The following is a 27,727-nucleotide window of genomic DNA, read 5'->3' as shown; positions in this document are numbered from 1 at the left end:
CTGCTGCATTTTGTATGAGTTGTAGTTTTTTTAGAAGTCGTTCGGGCATGCCCAGGTAAAGGCTATTGGCATAGTCTACTCTGGACATGATCAGAGCGATGATGGTAAGTGTTTTGTTGGCGAACTACAGGAACGGTAGGATCCTTTTTGCTGCTCGCAGGAGGAAGAAACATTTCTTGATTACCGAGTTTACTTGTGGCTCCAGGGTGAGGTTGTTATCCATCAGGACCCCTAGGTTTTTTACAGTTGATGATGGTTCCGGTGTGGTGCCGAGCTCTCTTGGCCAGGGGATGTAGTTGTCTCCTCCCTTTTTTGAAACCATCATTATCTCTGTTTTGCCTGGGTTGATTTTGAGATGGTTGAGGTTCATCCAGTTGAAAATGTCACGAAGGCAATTCTCTAGTGTGGTGTTTTCTTCTCGGGTGTCTTGTATGTTGAAGATTATTTGAGTATCGTCGGCGTAGTTGTAGCATGTGAGGCCGTGTTTTTTGATGAGTTTGATTAATAGGTACATGTAGATGTTGAATAGAAGCGGGGAGAAGGATGATCCTTGTGGTACTCCGCATGTGGAGACTCTGGGTTTGGATTTACAAGGTTTCATCCATATTGTTTCTGTTCTGTTTGTTAGGAAGGATTTATGAATCTGGATAGTGATCATATTGTAGAAAATAATAAAAAATTAATTTACAAAGATGAAACAATATTGCAGGAAATAACAGAGTGGGTAACAAATGCCTAAAAGCAGAAAATATATTGAAATAAAGAAAATGTAATGATGGGGGTGGGTTTTAGGTGTTAAAAAAAAAAAGGAGACTATTTTACATTGGGATAAAGGGTAGGAGGTCAAGGAGAGTTTGAGAGTAGGACAGGTCTGGAGGGTTCAAAGCCCCCCCATCCCGAAAATGGGTATTTTTACAATATGCACTGTAAAAGGCATTTCAATATTTGTTCATGCAATATTTTTTTACACTTTGTAATTTGACGTCACTTATTTTCACAATAAAATCAGTGAAACTATGAAACCAGTTTCATGTGGGTAATGCTCCTGCATTTCACGTGTTTTGTGATGCACTCTGGAGATGTGAAAGCATTTATGAGGTGCAAAATTGCCTTGCCAATAAAAAGGGCATATCCGGTCTCTCAAGGGAAAAGGTTGCACGACTGGCTTCTTCAGTAAAAGGTGCACAGTTGAAATTACACATCTCTACAGTGCTATTGTGCACACCCTTTTGAAAGAGGAGCGAGCCCTTTCTGGTTCTCCATTAGTTATCAACTGCAGGAGTACAATATTCTATTCTCCCCTCCCTTTATTATTAATATTTTTTTCAAAAATTTTTTTGGGTGCCTTTAACTTGTGACAGTTCTCACCCTTCTGCTTCCTTGTCTTCACAGTAGGCTGCAGATATCAAAAGCAAAATTTTAGTAGGAGCCAAAAAGAGCTCCTTGTATTTGGCATCACCCAGTAAGCGGACTCTACCTTTTGGGGAGTAAGATCTTCTTCACATTGAACATACACCTCAGATACCAACTGATCATTTTGCCCATTATGTGTGACCCATTGTCTCTTAGATGTGTCTTAATGCTCCTTCTTGCATGTTTCAACCCCAGAGGTAATTTCCCATAGATGTTTGTATGGAACCGTTTGACCTGGGAAGTTCAAATTGGCTCCTGCTTGCTGTTCATTTCAAGCTAACTAGGGTTTACAAGTAGTAGCAAATCGGGCCCAGCTATTACAATCCAAGGCTCCTACTGGTGTAACTGTCCCTTTATGTTCATAGCCAATTTAATGTTTGGTGTACATCTGGTAGCTAAATCTTTTCTTCCTATCATGTATTTCAATTGTGTTCATGAAGTTTTCAATACTTTTTCTTTAGCTGCCTACCGAAACCTGGGTCAGAACCTGTGGGGTCCTCATCGGTATGGCTGCCTGGCAGGTATCAAGGTACGAACGGCTGTGTCTGGGCCGGTCTCCGCACACAGTCTGCTCATCACTACAGAGGGCAAGCTCTGGAGCTGGGGTAAGTCTGCTGTTTTGTTGATCAACTAGTTCCTTTGTTGAACAAGCTCTTGTGTTTGGGCAAGGGGATATTTTGTTCATTTTGTGGTAATGTATCAGATAATGCCAAAAAAGAATTAGTATGACTCCATTAAGACAAATTTCCATTAATCTTTTAGGTTCTGAATTCTTTCGAGCAGTATGGTGCTTACATTTAAGGGTGTCCCACATGAGGTGTTAGGATATATTTTCATGTTTTGTGTGTAATCTTCTCCACATGAGTCCCCCAGTACTTTTTGCTGGCCTGCTGGATTGTTGGTCTGCTCCCTGAGTGAGTGGCAACCTTTTTTCTACACACTCAAATTTTTACCCCATATTTTGTATTTCTTTTTCTACATTTTACAGTTATACTTTCCTACCAGTCCTATGGCATCTGTCTATTAAATTTTGCATCACACATCACTCTGTCCAGTGTTGCTGAGATCCCTTTGGGCATTCCCTTTTTATTTCCCGTTAGTAGAATGTTTTTATCCTTAGCTTTTTATAGTGAGAGATCAGCACAGCCCACCTTATGTACACCCCACCTTATGTGGAGGGCTGAGGGGGCTACACTGTATTCCCTTTCAAATGGATTGTGGCCTCCCACGTATTACTCATTTTTAGAGATCTTCCCTTCCAGCGTCCACTGCTCTGGAAAATTATTTTTGGCAGAGGGCAGTGTGCGTCGATGTGGTCGACTCGAAGGCCCCTGTCTCGGTCGACATCATCACAGGTATTAATAGCACGTGCAGCGCCCTTTAGCTTCAGTTCTGTGTTTTTTAACACTGAAATATTACGGCACACTTTCAGTTTCCACATGAAATTGCGACATTCAAGAAAATGGCCTCTTCGACTTAACCCTGAAAACGGGGATTAAGAAGTGCCATGATTACAGTGCCAAGATGTCGATAACCGATCCTCGTAGGGTCTGTCTGTGGTGTCTTGCTGTCGAGCACAGGACGGCGGACTGTGTCATGCAAGTCAATGACCGGTAAAGCGCTGAAGGAGCGCAAGGGTAAGTTAGCGGGTAGGCCCCTCCAAAACCCTACATGAAATCCCCTTGGACACAGTTGAAAAGGCACTCGTCGGACGAGTCAAGAGGCAACTCTCTACAGAGGAAGAGGTCTAAGAAACTCGTTGGTTCCCAAAGCGGTTCGCACCACTCCTCTAGAAAGATGGAAAAAAGGCACCACAGATCTCCTTCCTCATCCTCTGACACCTCGCCGGAACAAAAAAATTGTCTGCCCAAGTAAGTCGGCGACTCAAGCCTAATGCGAGGGTGCACGAAATGCTTAAGATCTTCGAGAAGGCAGGTCTGGCCACATCGAAGGAAAACACGAATAGTTCCTGTCGCGCCATCAAAAGCAGACCAGAAGTCCAAGGCCAAATCCTGCCCGGGAGAGAAGCCTCTGACCCCTCCTACATTTGAGTACTCGACGACAGGACTAGTCCTCGTCCGTTGGACTCCATATAGACTTTCGAGCACTCAATCGACGCTGATAGTGTCAAGGTCTATGACGTCAAAAGCGTCAAAACCATGGACGCAGATGGCGTTGAAACCTTTGATTTCATCAAAGGAGACGGACAATTTTCAAACCGCACCCTGGAAATATTTTCTAAAAATGCCTAATCTTCTATATATGAGGAACATGGCCCATCTGATCGGGATACTCCGCCCTTTGGACTAGATTTTGGAACGCCTGATGTGCCTGAGGCCCCCATTTTGGAGGAATCCAGAATGAAGGACCTTTATTGTTAAATCACCAGAGCTGGAATTTGGCAAGCCAGACCCAGCAGAGCATGCAGATGCTTCCTATTGGTAATTAATGTCCAGGGCATTTGAATTTTTGAGATGGGGCAGGACGATCTAACCCACATCTTGGATAAAGGACCACAGAAGAAGGACCCTGTATTGCCTTTTCACATTGCCTTGCAAAAGAGGGTTAAGGCAAATTGGGAGGCACCAGATTAAAATCCGGCTGTCAACAAAAATGTCACCAAAAATACAGGTCTTCCTGTACTGATCCTGAGTATCTAGACCCCAGACACCGGAAAGCTTGGTGGTCCAAGCAGCAACTTTCACGTCCAAGCAAAACGCATACCCCACAATACCGTAGAATGGAGACGATGAGCGTTTCGACGTAATGGCAAAAACGTTTTTCTCAGCCGGGAGTATGGCGCTAAAATCAGCCAATGCAACTTGCGCCCTTAACATTCTTGTTCACCTTGTGGGACTGTATCTCCATGGCACGGAACACATTCCGGAGGGAGAACAGACTGCTTCCTGAACATTGTGGGAGACAGAAAGGCAGCTATGTGGAAGTCTCTCTCTCCAGTCAGGATTGGACTCTGCTAATGGCATCGGCAAGAGCCATCGGGGCGAGCATAGTGATAGAAGGTTTGCGTAGTTACTGAAGTCAGGATTTGCACCAGATGTACAGTCCAGTCTGCTGAACATGCCCATTGACGGCACTCGCCTGTTTGGCAGCAAGGCTGATGAGATCCGGAGAAACTGCAGACCTCGAATGCGGCAGCCAAGTCACTAGGCGCCGCCATCAGACAGCCACGACCGTTGCACACAATTGGAGCAGCTTGAAGGGGTAAGGCTTTTCGTTGCTATGCCTCATTTGGTAGAGGACTGGGCAGTCAAAGGGGCCAAAGAGTTTCCTCGTGGTGGATGGGGAAGAGGGGCCAAGTCTGCTTCAGCTGCCTCGAAACCGCTCTGAGGTCTAAATTCACAATGCCCCAGTGGGAGTGTTGGGGAGACTTCTCATTATTGTGCTTCATCCCCTCGTGAGACCTCCATCACGTTTTGCTGGATTCTGGACCTTTTTCTTTTAATCCACTCAGTCATTCATGGGCTTTGTATTTTGGAACTCTTCTCTTTGTAATCTACCTTTGCTATGGAGTCTGTCTGCCTGTGTTTTACTACTGCAGCACACAGCTGTTTATGAGCAGTGTTGCTGGGGACCCCTAGGGCCATTTTCTATATCCTCAGTTCTTAATGATACTTAGTATCTCTCCATCGTCTGAGAGATTGGCACACAACACCTTCAGTGGCGTGCCAAAGGGATACCTAGTATCCCCCTTTTCTCTGCTTATGTGACTTTTCAGTCACGCAGACAATTACCTAGTTCTGGCTGGTGGCAGTGGACATGTTCTGCGAACTATTGTGTATTTTGTATACCGCAGGCTATGTCCATAGCCGCGGTAGTGCACAATAGGGGCACCCAATTACCAACTTGGAGCCTCCTTTCTTTTTTTGCCATTTCTAGCGTGGTGGTTCTTTAACCCTTCTAACATTCTGGGAGGGGGAGGTCTGTGCGTGTGTTTTGCCTTTGGCGGGAACCAGTAGGTATCCCCGCTTAGGCTTCTGTCTGGGCAGGCAGGAAGTGAGGGAGGAGCCTTCCACCCCTGTGCCCTTTGTCTGCCAGAGTGCCTGAATAGGACCAGCTTCCACATGGGGTCTGGCTGTCCTAATTGGACAACCAGGCACCCCTTTCTATAAAATGCTGAGTGAGCTTGCAGAGGCGTGCGCGCTGGAACTGTATAAAAGGTGAGGCTTCTGGAGTGTAAAGCAAGTAGACCACAGGAAACTGAAGTAACCGAAGAAGACGGCGTCAAGAGACGCCTGCAGACCCTTTGCAAAACCTTGAAGTGACCACTGCTGTTCTGACCCAGTTTTCTATGCGACAGATGAGCTCCGAAGAGGACTCTTTCTTCCCTTTTTGGCTGGTGGGAACAATCGGTCCCAGACTAACTTTGAGACGAGCCATCTCCCAAGGTCCTAGCAGCTTCCAGAGCTGCAGGACCCCAATACCAGGAGACCTGCCCATTTCAAGTGCATCGTCGTGGAAAGGCCTTAATCCGTCCAGATCAGTGCTGATTCCCCTAAGGACACTCCAGAGATCCGATCCAACCTGCCCAGACCCCCTCACCAGATTGTGGGACTGCAGGAAGCAAAGAAGATTGACCGGACGATCTGGGTCCTTTGGTGCTGCTGAAAAGGTGCTAAAACCTCAGTGTAAACCAAGAAGTTGAGAACGTCGTGCTACAGGTCCTCCCTCGAGACTGCTGCTGAGCGACACCGTTCATTGTCCTTCCTTTCATCACCAGACCAAGGAATCCGGAGGTCTGGCCCAGAGCTGCCACATTGCGGAGGAGCCAACACGAACAACTTCAAACTAAAGGTACTGTGGGGGAAAAGGTATTGCTTGCCTGATTCCAAGAAGTTGCTCCAGAGCATTGGAGTGCACGAGGTGCCCAAGGCAACCCCCTCTTACCTCTGACCCAAGCTGCTGCTCGTGTCCCCTAGTGAAGCCTGTTTTCATGTCTCCTTTGTTAGTTACAAACTTGCTGCTTCAATAACTTTAGACACTGGAGGAAATCCGCAGGAACTTCATCATTCGCTGTTTGTCAAGACATCAAGCACTCTCCAAACTTCCTCTAGCTAGGGTTGCATTATTGGACTTTAAGGCTTGCAGGCGAAGGAAGAAACTGTCTCTAGAGCCTTTAACTAAACTCATGTTGTACGAATCACTAATTTTCCTCCCTTTAAGTGACTTTTCTATGTGTTTGCAGAGTAAATGCATTACTGTATGACCTGTTGACAACCCCATGAGTATGCAATTACCGATTATACAATACCTTCTTTTCCCTCTCTAACGTTGCTACAGATCTAACTGCAAGAAAACACAAAAGTGAAAAGGCCCTTTTGAAGTGTATTATCTAGTATTCCTGAGTGTTCTACCGTAAACGTCAGAAGTATTTAACCCCTTGAGTGCCAAGGACGATCTAGCTCGTCCTTGGCATTGCGAGATGGCTCGTCTTTTTTGGGGACATCATTTTGTGCGATCCCTGCATAGCCGGGATCGCACAAAAATTAAATCCATCGCCCGGGCTATGTGAGAAGGAGGTTCTGTAATGCGCGCTGCCATGAAACAAAGTGACGTTCACCACGGCAGCCGTTTTCGGCTGCCTCAGTGAAAATGAAAGGTGAGTGTCCACCTTTCTTGCCCGGGCCACCAAAGCATGGGGCCACCCAAAATCAGATTTCTGCCTGTCTGCCCCAGAGATGGCTACATGAGATGCCCCCCCAATCCATTAGGGGTGGGGGGCACCAGAATTCTTGGTACAGGCCCCCCTACCATGGAGCAGTACGTTTTGCCCCCCCCTTGGGGCAGATCGGCACAGTAATGTGCCCATCTGCCCCTAGGAAAGGGGCAAAAAAGGGTGTAAGGGTGTTTTGGGTGGGGGTGGAGGGACACTAAGCCACCAGTGAATATATGGAATGGAAAGGGGGGTGGTCTGCCAACCTCCCCACCCCAAGTGGATGGGGCTCACCTCATGTAGCCCTCCCTGGGAGATGATTTCTTCCCCTATCTGCCCCAAGGGAGGGCTACATGAGATGCCCCCACAATCCATTTGGGGCAGGGGGAGAAGGCTACCAGAAAATTTGGTACAGGCATGCCCATGGGGCAGTACGTTTTGCCCACCCTGGGGGGAGATGGGCACAGTAATGTGGCCATCTGCCTCTAGGGTAGGGGTAAAAAAAAAAATGTACGTTGGGGGTGGGGAGGCACCCTAAACCACCAGCGACTTGTATAATGAAAAGGGGGTGGCCCTCTCCTCGCTGGGGTGACTATAGTTGACGATTTTGTTTCGTTTACAGCTTTTTCTGCGCGAGCAGCTGCAACGTTATGGGAGTACTGTTTTTTTATTATTCTACAGTTAGGGCCCATTTTCATTGGGTCGGGTGGGACACGGGTACTGGATTGTTGGTGCTGTGGGCCATCTCGGGAGATATTTTGGTGGGCTGGGACACAATTGCAGGTCAGGCCACAAATGTGCCCCCCATGCCAGCATAACATTGGTGTTTCCCTGGGAGCAACTGTCTCCCAGGTGGGTTGACCATCCGCAATCCCAGGCTGCACCTCTGGCTGTGCTGTGTTACAGATGTCACCTCCGGGGAGGAATGGGGATCTTGACGGGGCTCCCCGGAAGTGCCGTTGGACTTGGGACGGTCAACCCACATGAGAGACAAGGCACCAAAGGCCAGAGGAATCACCTCTGACCATCCTTGAGTTCTGGCTCGCCTGCGTTACAGCTTTTTCCCCTCTGGGAAAGGACCAGGACCCTACCGGGGCTCCCTGGAACTGTTGCTGCACTTGAATATGATCAACCCACATGGGAGACGGCTGCACAAGTCCGGAAACATCACTTCCAACCACCCTGGAGTTCTAGCTGGGCTGCGATACAGCTTTTCCCTTCGGGGAGGTGTTAGCACACTGCTGGGACTCCCTGGTGGGGACAGTTGGAGGTGATGTCCCCGGCCGTGAGCATCCGTTTCCCATGCGGGTGTACCTTCCCCAAGTGCAGCGGCAGCGGCAGGGAGCCCCTGCAGGTTCCTCTTCCATCCCCAGGGGGAAATTCTGTAACGCAGCCCAGCCATCGTTCCAGTATCGGCTTGGGTGATGTCCCTGGCTTTGATGAGCTGTCTCCCATATGGGGCGACCATTCCCAAGTGCAGCGACTATCCCAGGGAGCCCCGGCAGGGTCATCATCCATTCCCAAGCCAGAGCTCCAGGAATTGTTGGGAGCGATGTCCCTGGCCTTGGGTGGCTGTCTCCCATGTGGGTAGACCGTCCCCACGTCCAGTGGCAGTTCCGGCAGGGTTGCTATTCTTCCCCAGAGGGAAAGGCTGTAACGCAGCCCAGCCAGAGCTCCAGGCTGGGCTTGGGGATGGTTGACCCACATCGGAGACGGGTGCCGAAGGCCAGGGACATCACCCCTGACCATCCTGGAGGTCTGGCTGGGATGTGTTACAGAATTTACCTCTGGGAGGTGAGGGAGACCCTGCCGGGGCTCCCTGGAACCATTGCTGCACTTGGGGATGGTATGGGAGACAGCCCACCAAGGCCGGGGACATTACCCCCAACTACACTAGCACTCTAGCTGGCTTGCGTTGCAACCTTTCTCTCAGTGAAAGGTTGTGTACTCTGACAGGGCTCCCTGGGACTGCTGTAAAACTTATGGACGGTCGACACTTCTATTTTTCTTTTCCACCCAGGTAGGTGCACCCACACATGAGGTACCATTTTCATTGGGACACCTGTGGGAATGCGGGAAGGTAGGTGACTTGTGCATGTGAGGTTGACGGCATGATTCGGTGGGTGGGCAGTGGAAAATGTCTGAAAATTGTGGGGGGGTGGTTTGTTGACAAATTTTGGTCTTTGCCGAGGCTTGTGGGTAATAAATTGTGGGGATGGGATTCCAATGGGTGTCTGACATCCTAGGCCCAAATCTGTAGGTTGTCCACGAGAGCAAAATCTGCTCTGCCGAAAGACTTTGGGTTACCAGTGGTTTCGCCTTTTCCCTTTGCGCCCAGGTAGGTGCAACCCGACGTGAGGTACAGTTCATCAGGACACCTGTGGGAACGCGGGAAGGTAGGACATTAGTTGTTTGTGTGGTTTTTCATAACTTTTTTTAACATTTGCTGCTGACCTTTGTCACACAACCCTTTCATTTCCCAAATGTGACCTACATTTAGGCACTATACACTTTTGTAACCTGCACAAGTCACCTAACCTTTAAAATGTCTGCCTGTGCTTTTTCAAAAAATGTATGCGTGCCCTTCCTCACCACGTGTTTTCCTTACTTACACATGCTAAGTACGTCTGTTTAGGACGCAAGCATATAAAACCTGTGTATGATGGCTCACTTCTTGGCTTCCGATATTGCTTGTTTTGTGAAACATTACGAAAAACTTGTGATTGCCTAACTGGAAAAGTCGGGGGGGGGGGGAATGTAGCAGGGCATTGCTTTTCTCAAAAATGTTTGCCTTTCTGTCTTTCCATTCAACTTTCCTACCCTCTTCTTCCATTCCGTCCACTCATGTCCTATTAGGAAAAAAAGGGCAAAACCGCCTACCTCTCACAAAACGGATGGTAACCAAATCAAAATGTTTTTTTTGGTTTCCACTTGACCTGTTCTTGAAAGCCTGGAAAAATGCCGAATTCAGCACCGCAAGTCATTTGTTCATAGCTCTTACAAGTAAAAAAAACTCTTCTTTGTACATCATTTTATTTGCATTTTCTGAAAAAACCCAACATTTTCTCCCTTTTTGTTTATTTTCTCTCATCCCCCTACAGCAAACTAGGATTCCATGGTGGCGTTATGACAGCCTCCATGGAAGAAAAGGGGCCGAGATATCTCATGTAACGAAAGTTACAAGGGATTGAATGGCGACATACCGAAATCACCAAAAAAGGTCTTGGCACTGGGGAGGAAACCCTTGGCAGTTAAGGGGTTAGTGATTCTGGTGCAGATATAATACCTATTTCTGATGCTTGTGAATCTGCTTAGTCACATGCTGTGCATATAGTCCAACATCTAGTGGTAATCGCAGAGTATTGCATTTTGTCTCAAGGATCGAAAGGGGACGCTGACATGGCCGCGCTTGTAACACTATCCCTAACGTGACGTGTAGTGTACCCAAAATCCTTCACGCGTCGAGGTCCCTCAAGATTGTTTTTTTCCAGCCAGCTAGCTGGTCGTTTTATGCAGACCTTGACAAATGGCTAATATATACTTTTGTCCATGACCTCTGGTCGTTTTTAATATTCGTCATTCTTCACCAACGACTACTTCAGAACCAACGCCGAAGACCAAGGAAGACCAAGCCAGATTTCGGCCGCTGGTCCTCTGGGTGTAGACCCTGTCGACCGTTTGGCCTTGGCCCTCCGGCCAGGTCTACACAGTAGGGAGAGTGGGGCCTGGGGTTCTGTTTCTTTTCAAGAATGCATTGCCTTCTCCCCTCTTTTCCCTTCTGGTTTTGCCGTCGCTATTATCCTGAGCAATAGACGGGGCTCCTTTTTAAATTTTGCCCTTCTTGCAATGGCAAGTACCCATGGAAAAACACCCACCGGAGGTGTAATAAGTGTCCACCTCGATCATAACGAGCAGTCCTGTCGGTCCTTCCAGCTTTTGAGTCCCAAGACGATAAAAGAACGGCGAGTAAAACGGTGGGCGGCCAATGCCATGCAGCTGGCGGCCAGTAGCTCCCACGCCACCGCAGGTGCCTCCAGTGACAAAGTAAGCGACAGCCATGGCTCCGACATGAAGGCCATTGACCTATCTTCGGAACAACCAAGCTCTGAGGTGTCCAGCCCCAGCAGGCAGGCCACCGGTTCTGCTATGGGGAGTGTACACTCAAGTGACAAGGACACACACACCACATAAAGGAAAGCCAACAACCCCCCCCCCCCCCCCCCCAGCCCCCGCGAGCCTCCTCGACGGACTGGTCAGGTCGGCCACCGATCCCCAGGGTCCGCCGCCCTCCCTGCAACCGTCTAGATGGCATGTGTCCGGGCAGAATGGCGTTGGCACCAAACATCATAAGAGCACAGAGATGTCTCATAAGAGTGTCGGCGCCAAAGGTTTCGGCTGTGCTGAAAGCCACAACGAAGCTGTTGGGCCCATCAAAATCTCTCGCAGATACGCCAGAGATCTGCGAGAGTCTCGCGAACATCATCTATGCCTAAGGACATGTTGAAAAACATGCCAAGATGGCGAGAGGGTCGGGAAGAATATTCTGAGGGTTCCCAACACCTGTCTAAGACTTGTCAGACAAGTCTCGACTGCCTAAAGACCAAAGTCCTCCAGAAGAGTCATTCCCCTCCAGACCCCTCTGGCTCAGCCTTGTGGACCAGAGACAGTTTTGAGGGGTACATTAAACTGTCCAAGTTTGTAGACTTTTCTGAAAAATGCATCGCCCCTAAAAGGCCAAGAGGAAGGCTACTACTCTACTATGTCCAAACGCCAAAAAAACTCCAGTCGGACTCCTCTTGAGGAGGTATTTGACCTAACAGAGCCAGAGGAGAACCCTTATGGTCTGGGAGAGGATCCTTTTGATGACACTGTAGACCAGTTCCCATGATTGGGTTGATTAACAACCAGTGGGTGAGGCACCATGGCTGTCACCGTCCACTACCCCTGATCTGACGCACTGCATCGATCCTCCGACCTCACTTCCTATAAGACAAACCTCTCCCATCGATGACCAGATGGCATTCAATGCTATACTTAAGAAGGCAGCTGAACACTTTCAGATTGCCACTCAAGAGGAGCTACAAAACATTGACTTTTTAGAGGATGTTATGAAATAAAAACCACCCTCAAGTCAGGTGATGCCTCTGTTAAACTCCATCAAACTGCATCACAGGATATAGACTGGTTCCAAGCAATAAGTCTTCACAATTAAAACCTATGGAGGACCCAGCATTGCCAAAGTGGGTAGGATCAGAAGATGGACCTTTTGGGAACCAGTACAGCCAAAGTTAAATGGACAGCTCCAGTTCTGATGAAGGTCTTCAGAGGAACAGTGTTGGGGAGAATTCTCATTTCGAAGGGATTGGGTCCTCCGACGTATTCCACATCTATGACAGGTAATCACCACAGCTGTGCTGCTTCAGAAAAATCTTCGGCTCCTGCGTCGATACGCTGTCGTCGAGGGAATCCATCGAGCTGACGTCACCGGATGTTATAAGTAGGACGCACGACGCCCATAGCCTCAGTTCCGTTTTTTTTTCTGCAAACGTGTTTGCTTCGGAGATCTTGGCGCGCCTCGGTTCTTCTGAGTACTTCTATCAGTTCTTCGAACTTGTCTGTTTGTGAAGATATCATGTATTCGTCGTCTTGTACCCCGCGGCTGGGTTTCAAGAAGTGTCGGGACTGTGGTTCCAAGATTTCGCCGACGGACCCGCACGACGCCTGCCTTTGGTGCCTCGATGAGGACCACGCCACGGATGATTGTGACGATTGCCAGTCGTTACCATCGAAGGCCTTGCGGGAGTGGAAGAAGCTTTCTATCGTTAGGGTGTCCAAGCCCCGAAAGTCGAAATCCGCTGGGCTTTCGACCGACAATTCAAGAGCCGACTCTCCGCATCGTCGGCCTAAGTCCAGGGGGGTCTCGGTCCTGGAGTGGGTCCTGCCATTCCTCTGCCTCTTCGAGCCTTTTTCTGTGCCCTCTTCCAGGAATTTGTTCCAGCCTCTGGATTATATTTCTGAGATGGAGGAAGGGTCTGAGGAAGGTTTGGTTCCTGATGACCTGTTATCTGGTCATAGCCAGTTGGAAGACCTGGGTCAGTCTTTGCACGATGCCAGTAGTTTTGATACCTCCCCGGAGGTTGAGTTTGGCATGCCTGAGCCTGGTACTCATGTCGAATCTTCGTACAGGCGACTCATGTCAAGGGTGACTGAGTACTTGGGGTGGTCTGCGCCACCAGTGGATTTTCTGCAGGATGACCTGAGGGATATCTTTGACCAAGGTCCACCCACTGACCCGGTGCTGCCATTTCATATGGCTTTACAGAGAAGGGTGGCAGTGGCTTGGACTGCTCCGGAGAGTCTCCCAGCAGTGAGCAAGTCTTTGCCGAAAATATACCGTCCAGCCAGTAGCGACCCCTGCTACTTGACTACGCACCCCACTCCCGGAGAGCTTGGTGGTACAGGCGGCTATGGCCCCAGCAAAGCAGGCGTCGTACCCTACCATACCTCCTGATAGGGATGACAAGCATTTTGATGGCTGGGCGAAGAAAGTGTTTTCTTCAGGGGGTATGGCTTTACAGGCAGCCAACTCTGTGTGTGCCTTAGCACGTTTCACACACACACTGTGGAATTGTGTGTCTTTGGCGGCTGAAGGGGAGGAATGGGATGGTTTGCTTGCTCTCGTTCAGGATGGCAAGGATGCCATGTGTGAATCCGTTCAGTCGAGTCTGGACATGGCAGATTGTGTCAGCCGGCCCATGGCGGCGAGCACCGTAATACGCCGATTTGCGTGGTTGCGTAAGTCGGGGTTTGCTCCTGACGTACAAGCCCGGCTTCTCAACATGCCCTTTGATGGTGAACATCTTTTCGGCAGCAAGGCTGACGAGAGCCTTGAGAGGTTTCAGACCTCCAAAGCTGCAGCAAAGTCGTTGAGCACTGCAGTTCGCCAACCTCTGCCTGTTCGTCCTCCGGGACTGCAATGGAGGGGAGGCTCCTTTTGATACTACTCTTCCCCACCTTCGTGCCCCTCTACAAACAGTGCAGCAGCCTCCTGTGCACGTCTTTCTCTGGTCCAGATTTGGACCACAGCCACCTCCAGGATCCCTTCTGCTCAAATGTGAGTGATGACTGAACTGTCCTATTGCCGCCTCCCACCCATCTCCTTGATCCTGAACTGTGCCAATACTATTCTGCCTTTTCTTTCTCAACCATCTATTTTTCTTCACTACATATTGTGTTCTTCATTGGTAAATGTATTCAAGTTGTGCTTCTTCCTTTTCTATCTGGCATCCCTGTGTGCACCGCATTCATCTGTGATCCTCTTAAAATGGTATCTAGGTGTTGCATCCATTGTGTTCACTGCATTGTGATCCTTTTTATAATTGAATCCTGCACCCCACCTATTGCTCTGCATTTGTATTTGTCATCTTTACTGCTAGGCTGCCTTGGAGTAAGGGCCAGGACTGTGCACTGCAGCCCCCGCACCCCCCTCCTCTTTTCCTCTCATCTATCCTCTGCCACTGAGATGGCACTCACCATCTACTTATCTTCTCTAACTGCTAAACTATCACCTATCCGCCCTCTCTCACTAAGTTCGGTCGGATTAAAGCACCAGAAAGACCTGGTAGCAAATCCTTTGGCCTCCTCGTAGACCACCATGCCAGTGCATCTTCCAGAGAGATCTTCACCAATTGTCATGATGCCTACTCCCGGGAAGCCAGTTCAGGGCCAGCGTCCCCGAAAGCAGACCTCATGTCCCCAGGGAGGGACCCAGCAACCCCTTATAGGGGCTCTTTGGACATTGTCCTGGCGCCTTTGGCGCCAGGCTAATAGAAGGCATCAGTCCTGGCACCATAGGCGCCAGGCTCATTATGGGAGTGCTTGGATGGACTTACCTGATGCAGACCATGCTGCCGGATCCAGACCTCCTTGAGGTCTGAAAGGGACTATTTTACCTATGGGACTATTTTACCACTCGGGCGTGGCTGAGGAAGAATACTTAACTGGAACTACTTTGGGGGCTATTTAAACCACGCCCAGACAGCAGCTCACGCTTCGCGTTGTTCTGCATCTAGCAGCTGGACGCTCACCGTGTCTGCTCCTGCATCCTGGCTCCAGCCACGCCCGCCTGCAACCTGGAACACCTGAAAAGGAAGGAAAGGAGAGAAAGGTGAATAATTGAACTTTACCTACCTCCATCCGGAGTCCGGAGCCATCACTCCGACGATCCTGAGAAAAGACATTATTTTTAGAAGCGCATCGCATCGCTCGCTGCAGCGCCGCGTTCCACTCACCTTCACGAGGCGCCCTCGGGCTCTTCAGCCACCATTGGCACCATCCGTCGCCTTTCAGCGCCTAAGGAGAAAAAGAGACAAAACAAAGGTGAGCGAAGGAACAGATTGAGGAAGGCCTGATTCTTCCACCTTAAGACTTACCTGATTATTGTTGGGACAATCTTTCCTCACCTCGGGTCGGCGCCGCTTTGGCACTTCCGTACCCCGGCCCCTAAGGGGAAAAAGACACGCGCATTAGTGGGTGAAAGCAAGATCACTAAAGGAACCATCCATCAAAAAGACTCACCAGAGTTACCTTCGGCGAATCCATTCCTCTACGCGGATTCTTCATCCTACATCTGAAATGGAGAAAAGGACAACGGACAATTAAGACTTGAACTTTTGCAACTGAATACTTACGGCCTCATATCGGAAAAGTCAAGCGGAGTTGAATACTCACCAAACCCGAGATCCAGTGAAGTAACTGGAAATCAACGTGCCCCTGCATCGGAAGCAGGATGGAGAGCTCGTCCTTTCAGACTCTAAGGTGAGACTCTACGGGGAATCGCAGAGGGGGTTCGAGGAGTGTGAGAGGGGGAAGGGGCGAATCCGACACATTATCCAGCAGACAGTTAATCCCCTTTTCCATCTACACAAGGATTCTTCTACGGGCCAGACAGGCGAGGTTTGGGGGTCCGGTCCAGTCCGTCTTCCGAGTCCTGCGCATCACCTTAGAAGAGGTCATAGCAGTCCAGAACAGACCGGCACCTCCGTGGGAATCAGGTGAGCATTACACCAATATCCTCTTCTGTCCCCTCTCCAGACCTATGGACTTCGCACCTCTACTCTCCCTTTCACATCATCTCCCGTTAATGGTGGCGCCAAGTGATAAGTCCTCTTGGCAGGCTTCTTCTCAACACGCTGCATCATTAATGTCTACCACACTGGCACTATGCTAATTCGGGATCCTCAAACAAACCTCCTTCCCTTTGACCGGATCCTGATGTACCTCATTAACTTTCTTCTTTCTCTTGCCTCTCCCCCTACAACTCTGTCCCTCCCCCGCCCTCTGTGACTGGTGTACCACGCCCGTGTACTCCACCTCAGAAAGCCTTTTAAGGCAAAACCATCTTCACCTGGCAACTCTGAACACCAGCTCAGCCAACAAACACTCTGACATTCACTGACCTCCGACATTCTCGCTCTTACTGAGACATGGTGCAGTGCCAGCTCAGTCGCTGTGTTTGACTCCCACCTTCATGATGGCTTCAAGATAATTTCCAAGCTTCAACCTCATCGTGCTGGCAGTGGGCTTGTCTTAATCTTCCCTGAGTGGGTTCCTTCTTCCATTTTACCCACTCAGGTCTACTCTTCCTTTCAGAGCCTGGCATGCAAGTTTGTCATCTCTCCCTCCTCCACCCTGACCATTGCTGCCATTTACCAGGCGCTACCTCCCTGTTGCTCTCTGAATGGGCAGATTTCTGTCCCTAGTTACTTTAACCTCCTCCAATCTGCTCCTCTTCGGTGATTTCAACATCCAATTGTATGGCACAGGATCCACTCTTCATTTATCTCTGCACTTCTCTATCCCTATCCCTTCTAGTCCAAACCACTCTGGACACCCTCATCCACTCTGACCTCCCCCTCTCTTCTCCTCTGTTCACGGCTCACTCTTGGTCTGACCACTCTCTTCTCCCCTCTGGGTCCATTTGGCCCTCTGACTGCACCCCCAAAAGCCCTGCCAACCTCGTTCACGAACATCCACCCAATGAAACAAGTGTCAGCTGCTGCTTTTGCTTCCCTTTATCCCTGTTTTCTTACTGGCAGTAAGATTTTAGTAAGCTATCCCAGTGGTTTGTAGATCCCCATACTCTTGGTATCCGTCTCAGGACATTGGTAGTGTGGCAGAGCAGTCAGGCTTATTTTAAGAGGAAGATGTGAGCTGTAGGTAAGTACTCTGAATCTTAGATCGGCACACAAAAGAAGCACTTACACATATATTTATGAAAAAAGATATTTCTGGGGCTTGTGGATCTGCTTGGATCACATGCTCTGCATAGTGCGACATCTAGTGGCAGTCGCATAGTATTACTAGATTTGTTTTCGAAACTCAAACTGATGTTGACGGGGTGCGATTAGTAATATCGACGTATTCGGTACCCATGGTCCTTCACGTCCCGGTCGCTTAGATTATTTATTTATTTCCGCCATCGAAGTCTGTCACAAATGCAGAGTTCTCTTCCAGGCTGATGCCTTTGATTTACTACTGTTTTAATTGTAGACTTTATTCCTTTCCTTTGTTGTTCACTAAGCCGCACTCAATGGCTCCTGACGTACACTCAACTCTTCGAGGACTGATCAATTGACCAGACGTGGCCTTACAGGCCTCTTTGTGCTTTGGCCCATAACCGTAGGGAGAGAGAGGGGAGGTTCTCTATACTGACTTCTTTTAGAGCATGTTTCTGATGCTTGTTAATCTGCTTAGAATTGTATGCTGTGCATATAGTCCGACATCTAGTGGTAACCGCAGAGTATAGCATCTTGTTTTTCGAGGATAGAAAGGGGACGTCGACATGGTCGTCCCTGTAACGCTATCTCTAACATGACGTGCAGTATACCCAAACTCCCTCACATGTCGAAGGCCGCGGTAGGCCCAAAAATCACGACTTGGCCTATCGTCGAAAAACAGACTGCTAGGCCCCCTGATGCCGCAGAAGGCAATACACCTACCAATAGACCATTGGAACCATTATCTCATGCCGATTCGGCGGTTATCGAGGACAGCATCAAGAGAATTACTGTGGCAGTAGGACTTATCACGGTTCCGCTGAAAATCATGGGGCAAGCTGCGGACAAATCTTTTGATACACCTTGGGGCCCCCGATTCTCACGATACTTATGAGGACTGTCAAGAGCCTCTTTCCAAAACCCTAAGAGACACTTTTCGGCGCCGCAGGGCGGAAGATGACGTTTTTACACCCGTAGGTCCTCCTGGGTCCTCAAATGGACAAGGGAGAAATTCAAAGGGTGTATGGACCGTCTGGAGAGAATTATCAGTTTTTCTGATCATCCTTCCCCGAAAAGGTCTTGTGGACAGCCTAACCTTCAATCTACTTCTCATTATCAGGAAGATCAGCCTTCTGTCCCCGTCCAGCAGGAAGAACTTGTCCACATGGACACCTATAGGGACATTTACGATGAAGAAACTTTCTTTCTACAGAATTATGAGGAGGATCAGGCGGGTGCCACAGACAATTGGGAAGCAACCCAGCAAGAGGGAACAGACCCATGGACACTTCGCCATCAAGATCAGGACACTGATGTATTGTCTCGATTCGCCTCCATCCACTCCGGTTCGTCAGCCCTCACCTCTAGATGACCATATGGCCTTCAATTCTATTTTGAAGAAGGCAGCTGAACATTTTCAGAGCTCTACTCGAGAGGCTTTGAATGAGCAGGACTTTGTAGAGGATATTCTTAAGGAGAAGCCTCCATCTAGCCAAGCCATTCCCCTCCTTAATTTCATCAAGAGAAGATTGACTCCGTCCTTGGTATTACCAGCTCAAATCCGGCCAGTGAACCCAAGAGTGGAGAAATTGTTTCGCCAGTTTCCTTCCTACCCACAATACATTAAAGGGCACGCCATCCCCGATTCTCTGGTAGTGACTACGACTCAAAAAATAGCAGGGGGACCCCTTGCCACTGGGGAGGCACCCCCGGACTGGGAATCCAAGAGGCTGTATGCCTTAGGCAAACGAGTCACGTCAGCTGCCGCATACACTATGCGCATAGAAAATACCACGCTGTTGCCAAGTTATGCTGACGCTCAGTGGAACCTACTTCAGGAAGGCCTCCAGCAGGTCCCAGAACCCGCCAAGTCCAAACTTCTCTCTATTGTAGCCGACGGAAGGCAGGTGAACCAGAATGTGATAAAGAACACTCTGGACATGGCTGAAACGGCAGGTGGGTCTCAGGCCCAAAGAACCCTCCTCAAAAGACACACTTGGCTTCGTACCTCAGGGGTTTAAACCCGAAACACAGGCCTCACTCATCAATAAGCCTATTGAAGAAGCTAACCTATTCGGGAAAGCGGTTGGTGAGGCCTTGGAAACAGCCAAAAAAAGAGCATGAGACTCTTAAGTCTCTGCAACAGATCACACACAATACCTCCCGGTGGTCCTTTCGAGGGCAGTCCAGTGCAAATCAAAGTAACTATTGCACAGGGGTTTCAATACAGGACAAACTTCAGGAAGCCCTGCATACTACCCTTCAAGGGGACAGCAATGCGGCAGAGGTAGAGGCCCCAATCCTAGAGGAGCCGCAGCCTCCGGTTAGAAATGACCATCAGATCCAGGTCCACTCCCATGTTTCCCTGGTCGGGAGGGGGGCGATCAACATCTTTCCTCACGGCATAGGAGGGTGTAACATCAGGCCAGTGGGTCATAAAGACGGTCGCCCACGGGTACTGCGTGGATTTTGGCCGACCTCCACAGTTCAGACCACCACGCTCACAGCGCCTTTCACCGGACCATCTGGAAATCCTGAATCAAGAAGTGGAAGCGCTGCTGGGAAAGGACGCCACAGAAACTGTCCCTATTCATCAGGTAAACAAGGGTATTTATTCAGTGTACTTCCTTGTACCCAAAAAAGACCTCACCATGCGCCCTGTTCTAGACCTGCGCCCAGCGAACAAGTTCATAAAACCTCAGTTTTGCATGGTAACACTACAGGAGGTGATCCCACTGTTGAAACAAGGGAACTACATGGCAACATTGGACATGAAAGATGCATACTTTCATATTTCGATGTTGCCAGCGCACAGGAAATATCTAAGGTTCATGATCGAGGACAGGCATTACCAATTCAAGGTACTCCCCTAAGGCATCGCCTCAGCGCCAAGGGTGTTTACGAAGGTCTTGGCAGTGGCTGCAGCACACTTGCGCAGACTATCTGTCCCAGTTTACCCTTACCTCGACGACTGGCGGGAACTCGTACAACCCATGTTTTTCGAACACCCAAAAAAACAGATCTTCTATTCAGTCTGGGATTCTCTATCAACGAGAAGAAATCCAGCCTAGTCCCCAGTCAAACAAAATAATTTCTGGGAGCTCTAATTCGGACGGAAGATGGCCTCGTCTTCCTCCGAGAGGGTTCAGAACATGCTTTTTCAAATCCCTCAATATGTAGCCAGTCGGGAGGTGACGGTGCGCAAAGCCATGTGTTTGCTAGGAATGATGGCGTTGTGCATATACTTGGTTCCCCACGCGTGACTGCGCATGCGGCCCATGCAAGAGTGGCTCAACAGCCAGTGGTGTCAGACCACTGGACAATGGGAAGATCTGGTAGATATCTCGACAGTCCTCGTTCTCCCTCTGCAGTGGTGGTCAAGAGAAAGCCTATTGAAGCGGAAGACATTCACCACCCCTGCAGTGGAAGCCACTGTCCCGAAACATTTGGATATGGGCTCTCGGACACAAGATGTTCCTGTTGACCCAATATGTTCCACGGGAACTCATCTTCTAACAGACGTGCTCTGCAGATTTTCCGCTGCCCGAAGAACGTGAATGGCGTCTGCACGAAGACATTGTGTCCAACGTCTTTGCAGAATGGGGATTCACAGAGATCGACCTGTTCGCAACTCAGGAGAACGCCCAATGCCAAGACTACGCCTCCAGGTACCCCCAGAACCGCTCCTAGGGGAACAGTCTCTGGCTAACATGGTCGAGGAAATTTGTCTACGCCTTCCCCCCCGACTCCCCTTCTCAACAAGATAGTGCACAAGATGCACCAGGATCCAGTTACCATGATACCGGTGGCCCCCATGTGGGCCTGCCAACCCTGGTTCGCTCATCTGATGGAAATGTCCCTCTCCCCTCCAGTAAAACTATCCTGCCCATACAACATGTCTCAGGACAGGGGGAGACCCTACACCCATGCCCACAAACTCTGAACTTAGCAGCCTGGCTCCTGAGGTCATAGAATTTGGACACCTACAGCTCCCTCAGAGGTGCATGGACATACTCAGGGAAGCTAGAAAACCTAACCCACGTTATTGCTATGCCAGCAAATGGAAACGTTTTGTCATCTGGTGTAATTCTAAGGGCGTCAATCCCATTGATTACTCATCCACACACATTGTGCTGTACCTTACCCATCTGTTAGACACTGGGTTTGTCTTCATTACCCTAAAGGTTCCTCTGGCTGCCCTTTCAGCCTACACCACATCAAAAGGTGCCATGGTGGAAGATACCAGTGATTAAGGCCTTTATGGAAGGGGTTAAGAGGATTTATCCTCCCATTTCTCACCCAGCTCCTTGGTGGGACCTAAATGTGGTTTTGATGAGGCTCATGGGAGCTCCCTTTGAGCCAATGCATAAAGCAGGTCTAAAAGACCTGACTTTTAAAACAGCCTTCCTAGTGTCTATCACTTCTATTAGAAGGGTTCGCGATCTACAGGTACTTTCTGTTCTAGACCCCTTTGTTACAGTCCAGAGGGGTAAGTTAGTTCTGCGCACTCACCCCAGATTTGCGCCTAAATTTATCTCAAAGTTCCATGTGAACCAATTGATTGAACTACTTACCTTTTTCCAGAATCCCACTAGCATGGCTGAAAGAAGCCTCCACACACTAGATGTGCACAGGGCAGTCATGTTCTACCTGGAGAAAACGAAACCACTGAGGAAAACGAACCAATTTTTCATTTCAGTGGCAGCTGGTAGAGAAGGGGATCCTGTCTCTAAATCAGCGATCTCAAAGTGGATTGTCAAATGCATCACACTGTTTCTCTCTTGCTAAGAGAGAACTGCCCTTCACGCCTAGAGCACATTCTACTCTGGGCACTGGGGCATCCATAGCATTCATTGCAAATGTTCCCCTTGAGTCCATTTGCAAAGCGGCGACCTGAAGTTCTGTACACACCTTTACAAAACAGTATTGCCTAGACACTCTTTCTAGGTCTGATTCTCAGGTGGGACAGGCAGTACTAAGACATCTTTTCTCTACTGTTCTTCTCACAACCCACCTCCAACTCCGGGTACTGGCACAGCATGTGATTCTAAGCAGATTAACAAGCATCAGAAGACATGCATTACTTACCGTAATAGCATTTCTGATGATTGTATCTGCTTAGATTCACATGCGCCCTCCCTACCCGCTAGAGGTGGAAGGACATCTTACTACTTCTCTATTCTTCATGTACTTACTTGCAATAGCCTTGGGCTCCCTCATGGCAGAAAAAATGCAATCGGAGGGACCTCGGCGCATGAGGTATTTTGGGTACACTACACGTCACGATAGGGATAGTGTTACAGACACGCCTATGCCGACGTCCCCTTTCTTTCCCTGAAAGACAAGATGCAATACTCTGCGGTTACCACTGGATGTCGGACCATATGCACAGCAGGTGAATCTAAGCAGATACAATAATCAGAAATGCTATTACGGTAAGTAATGCATGTCTTAGCCCCTCCCCCCAAGTCCTCCAACTCCACAAGATTGTGCACAAGTTGCACCAGGAGTTGCGCACCATAATATTGGTGACCCCGATGTGGGCCAGCCAACCCTGGTTCTCCCATTTGATGTCACTCTCTCCTCCGATGAAATGACCTTGCCCATGCAACATGCTATCTCAGGACAAGGGGGGGAAACACTTCACCCATGCCCGCAGACTCTGAACTTAGCGGCCTGGCTTCTGAGGTCATAGAGTTCGGGCATCTCCAACTTCCTCAGAGATGCATGGATATTCTTAGGGAAGCAAGAACCGAACACCAGACATTGCTACTCCAATAAATGGAAACGCTTTGTCATCTGGTGTAAATCCAAGAGCTTCAATCTGGTTGACTGCTCTCCTACTCATATTGTCATATTGTGTTATACCCGACTCACCAGTGTTGGGGAGAATTCTTTTTTTTATCTGGAGAGTGTGACCCTTTTTCCCACTCGCTCATGTATTTTGAAATGTGTTTTACTCTTGTTTCCTTTGGTTATGGTGTCTAACCAACTCCATAGGCATCTTCATTTGTGTCACACAGCACCCTCAGTGCAGTGGCACAGGGAAACTTTTCCAGGCTTTCCCAATGTTTAAATACCTTCTCTGGGATAAACTACTATTTCCCAGAGTAAGTAAAGTGAAATTGACTTTACTAGTCTTTTAAATTCCTAGACCCAGCACAACCCATCTTCCTATAAAGTGCTGGAGTGCTTACTTAGTACCCCCTGTGCCTAGATATTCATGTAGCAGTCAAATGATACCCTTTCCTGTCAGAAGGGCTGGTGGCAGTGGTTTTACAAATATCTACCATGATTTTTCCCACCCGCGAACCCCGGTAGCGTTGTATCGTGGTAGCCATGTTTTTCAAGATGGTGTCTGAGCCCCCTTTGTAAAAACAGGTTCCTGTCTTCTTTTTTTGTCATTTCTTTGTAGAAAGGGCCTTGTAGAGTTTTGCTCTGCATGCCAAACCTAGTTTGGTTTCTTTGTTCATTCGCCTTTGGCAGGCTTCAGGAGTGAAGACTGCCTCTGGCACCCAAGTGTCTGGGGTGGGCACGAAGTGAGGGAGGTGCCCGAACTCCCTGTGCTTATTCTTCTAGGAGACCCAAATGCACTCTGTGGTGATTGGCTGACTGTCCGGCAAGGACAGCCACCCTGCTGGGTGAGTGACAGCTAGGCTGGAATGAATGGGAGAGAATTGAATATAAGGCAGGTCTTTTGGCTTGGAAGGCAGAGTAGACCAATGGAACGAAAGAACCAAAGACTAGCTTGAAGAGGACGGCTGCTGCAACTCCTGGACCGTTGGTTTGCCCGGTGAAGCCCTGCTGCAGGTCCGAATCGCCAAGTTCACCTCGACAGAGAAACCCCTACAAGGATGACTTCTTCCTTTTGAGTTGGTGGGACCAATCAACTCGACAGTAAGCCACCTGGATACCAATCGCAGAGCTGGTTGCATTTTCCTAAGAGTGCTGCAGGAAACGGTATAACCAGGGAGAGGGACACCAGTTTCTGTGCTTGACTACAGCTACCGGAATTGAAGTTTGCCAAGTGCCAGCTTTTGGACCAGTCCCAGTGCAGTGCAGGAGTCCCCCAACGTCCTCCATCTTGTCGCCACGACTGAGGCTCAGGAACAGCTTAATCTGCAGGAACTGCCACGAACAAAGTCTTCAGCTGCATCTTTTTCTTCATTTTTAAGGTACTGTGAAATCAGACTGAGGGTACTTGCATCTCGCGGTGCAAGTGCTTGAAACTTTTGCAACTTGCAAGCCTAATCAGTTTGTGACCGAACATATGGTTCTTCTTTTTACAAATTTCTTCGGAGAACTTTGGCAGACACTTTACCGTTTACTTTGGCCTAGCCTATTGAATTGAATTGACTCTTCTTGTGAACTCCATTTGCACTGTCTAAGAATAATTGCAACCTTTCATGTTCTAATAATCTTTGCCTATTTACTCCTCTTGAAAAGTATTCTGAATTCGTATTGAGGTATATTTGTGTGATTAAATTGCCTCCTTCTTATGAATGTTTTATAACTGACAGATAAATTATTAAGTATTTATCAAAGAAACCTTGAGTGTAATAATTTATATGAGCACTTGTGATTGTAGACCTCTGTGTAACATCATTACTGCTCACATTCCCCTCTTGAGATAAGCCTGGCTGCCAAAACTGTGTAGTACAGACTTATACCAAAGGTTGGTTTGCTTACACCTGTAGTCCTAGGTGAGTGTAGTGGTCCCAAAGGGTATGGCATACAAACTTTGCCTAACAACCTACTAGACTCAGGTTTGGTGTTAATTCCCTGAAGGTTCACTTAGCTGCACTCTCAGCCTATACCACGTCCCAGCGTAAAGTGTCATGGTGGAAGATCCCAGTTATTAAAGCTTTCATGCAAGGGGTTAAGAGAATTCATCCCCCCATTTCTAATCCGGCTCCCAGATGGGACCTAAATGTGGTATTATCCAGACTTAGGGGGTCTCTTTGAACCTATGCATAAAGCAAGTTTCAAAGCTCTTACTTCCAAGACCGCCTTCCTAGTGGCAGTTATTGCAATAAGGAGAGCCGGTGGACTGCAGGCCCTTTGTATCCTAGACCCTTTTGTCACAATTCGTAGATTAGGTGATTCTGCGCACTCACCCTCGGTTTGCGCCCAAATGTATTTCTAAGTTCTATGTGAACCAGTCAATCGAACTACCAACGTTCTTCCAGAACCCCACTAACGTGGCAGAAAGAAGCCTGCACACACTGGATGTGCACAGGGCAGTCATGTACTACCTGGAAAGGACTAAACCACTAAGGAAAACTAACCAGTTTTTTGTTTCAGTGGCAGCTGGTAGAGAAGGGGATCCTGTCTCTAAATCGGCCATCTCTAGGTGGATTGTCAATTCCATCACACTCAGCTACACTATTGCTAAGTGAGATATGCCCTTCAAGCCTACAGCACATTCTACTCGAGGCACTGGGGTTTTCATAGAATAAATTACAAATGTTCCTCTTGAGTCCATTTGCAAAGCGGCAACCTGGAGTTAACACTATTGCCTAGACACTCTCTCTAGGTCCGATTCTCAGTTGGGACAAGCAGTAGTAATATATCTTTTCACTGCTGTTCCTTCTCACATCCCACCTCCAACTATGGGTTGCTGGCTAGACATATGCATAGCATGTGATACTAAACAGATTAACAAGCATCAGAAGACCTGCATTACTTACCGTAATAGCATTTCTGATGATTGTATCTGCTTAGATTCACATGCGCCCACACTTCCTCCCCACTCGGATGGAAGGAACATAGACATCTTACTACTACTTTTTTCTGTACTCACAATGGTCATAAGGCTCCCTCGCAGCATAAAAAATGCAATCGGAGGGACCTCTACGCGTGAGGGATTTTGTTTACACTACACATCACGCTAGGGATAGTGTTACAGGCACGCCTATGTCGATGTCCCTTTTTGATCCCTGAAAGACAAGATGCAATACTCTGCGGTTACCATTAGAGGTCTGACTATATGCAAAGCCTGTGAATCTAAGAAGATACAATCATCAGAAATGCTATTACGGTAAGTAATGCATGTTTTATCTCTTCATCCCCTTTCTTCTATTTTCGCCCAACTTCGCTTCTGAAACATAATGTACAAAACCCCATTTAAATTGTGTACCTCCTGCGCTGTAAATTTCTGTGGGAAAGGCACGCACTTAGTGTGCAGCCACTGTCTCCCGATTGTCACGCCACAAAGCACTGTAATCCCTGTCTGCTTTTTCAGCCGAGAACCCTAAAGGATCGGTGGACGAAACGCTGCGCTGCTCACACCATGCAGGCCGAGGCCTCCAAAGACGTGAATGAAGACTCCAGCGAGGGCAGCTACAGGGTCCTGAATGATGAAGAGTGCGCTCGGGATACGGTGGAACCCCAAGTGCAGGCCCCCCGACTCTGAGAAGCAGGCCAGTGGTCCTGTGATGGAGAAGACCCCCAGCGGCCAAGGCGCGCACAAACACAAATACACTAAGGACATACCCCATGCAGTGACCAACGAGAAAGCCGCAGGTTCCTCCCTGTCCTCTGGGCCATCGTGCACGCTTTCGCCTCATGGCAGCTCTCAAAAACCGAAAGTCTGTTCGGTCACTGCATATAAATAGGCCCGCTTTACGCGCGCCGAAGAACAGGCAGCGAAAGGCATTTCGGTGTCTCCTAAAAAATCACTGAAAATACAAGCTTTAAATCAAACACGTCATTTCTTCACTAAACATGGCAAAGTCACTGAAAACGCACAATTTTCAACGCCCTTGGCCCAAAAAGACACCCAGAGTTTCTAACGCCAGAGACACCCTCTCCGGGGCTGTGCGCCATAAAGATACCATTCCCTCCAAACCTACCCTTGCTAAGGATGTCGCTCCTTCCCCGGACCCTGTCATCTCTGGCTTCCCATCCTCATTTCATTTTAAACTGGAACAATTTAATAACATTTTAGGGTGATTGTCCTGTTTCGTGGACTTCATGGACAAACACCCCAGCCAATTGACTGTTCTTTGAGACGCCTCACAATCAGGGGCATCAGCAGAGCCACCCCCTGCCAAAAAGTCTCGCCATGAGACACAGCTGAGAACCTCTGCTCTAGGCACTCCAGCCTCGACATTCCAAGACCCCTCTCAATACCAAACCCCATCTCGGGACTCCTATTATGACGACCAAGCAGGGTCTCAGCGGTACGTACCTCTGTGACGAATAACAGTTTTACGGCAATGACGATATTTGCATAGTGCAGTCTCCCGACCAGATTCGCAATTGGCAACCAACTCCAGTACAACAAACTGCTAATAAAGTCGGCACAACATTTCAAGGACTATCGACAAGGACTATGTGGAGGATATCCTGGATGACAAGTAGT

The 27,727-nt window shown here is 48.7% G+C and overlaps 1 protein-coding gene across 2 annotated transcripts in view; it reads left to right on the top strand.

Annotated features, from left to right (window-relative positions):
- The window catches only part of RCC2 (regulator of chromosome condensation 2), a 613,770-nt gene that overhangs the window by 145,545 nt on the left and 440,498 nt on the right, over window positions 1-27,727 (top strand). For both annotated transcript variants that reach the window (XM_069611136.1, XM_069611137.1), the window contains exon 4: window positions 1,875-2,018. In XM_069611136.1, coding sequence (XP_069467237.1) covers window positions 1,875-2,018 — 144 coding nt within the window. The remainder of the gene's footprint in view (window positions 1-1,874; window positions 2,019-27,727) is intronic.

The sequence above is a fragment of the Ambystoma mexicanum genome, chromosome 8, assembly GCF_040938575.1.
Source record: "Ambystoma mexicanum isolate Mex_15411 chromosome 8, UKY_AmexF1_1, whole genome shotgun sequence".
Taxonomy (NCBI): Eukaryota; Metazoa; Chordata; class Amphibia; order Caudata; family Ambystomatidae; genus Ambystoma; species Ambystoma mexicanum.
The sequence above is the reverse complement of the archived record's forward strand: the minus strand, read 5'-3'. Positions and strand labels throughout refer to the sequence as shown.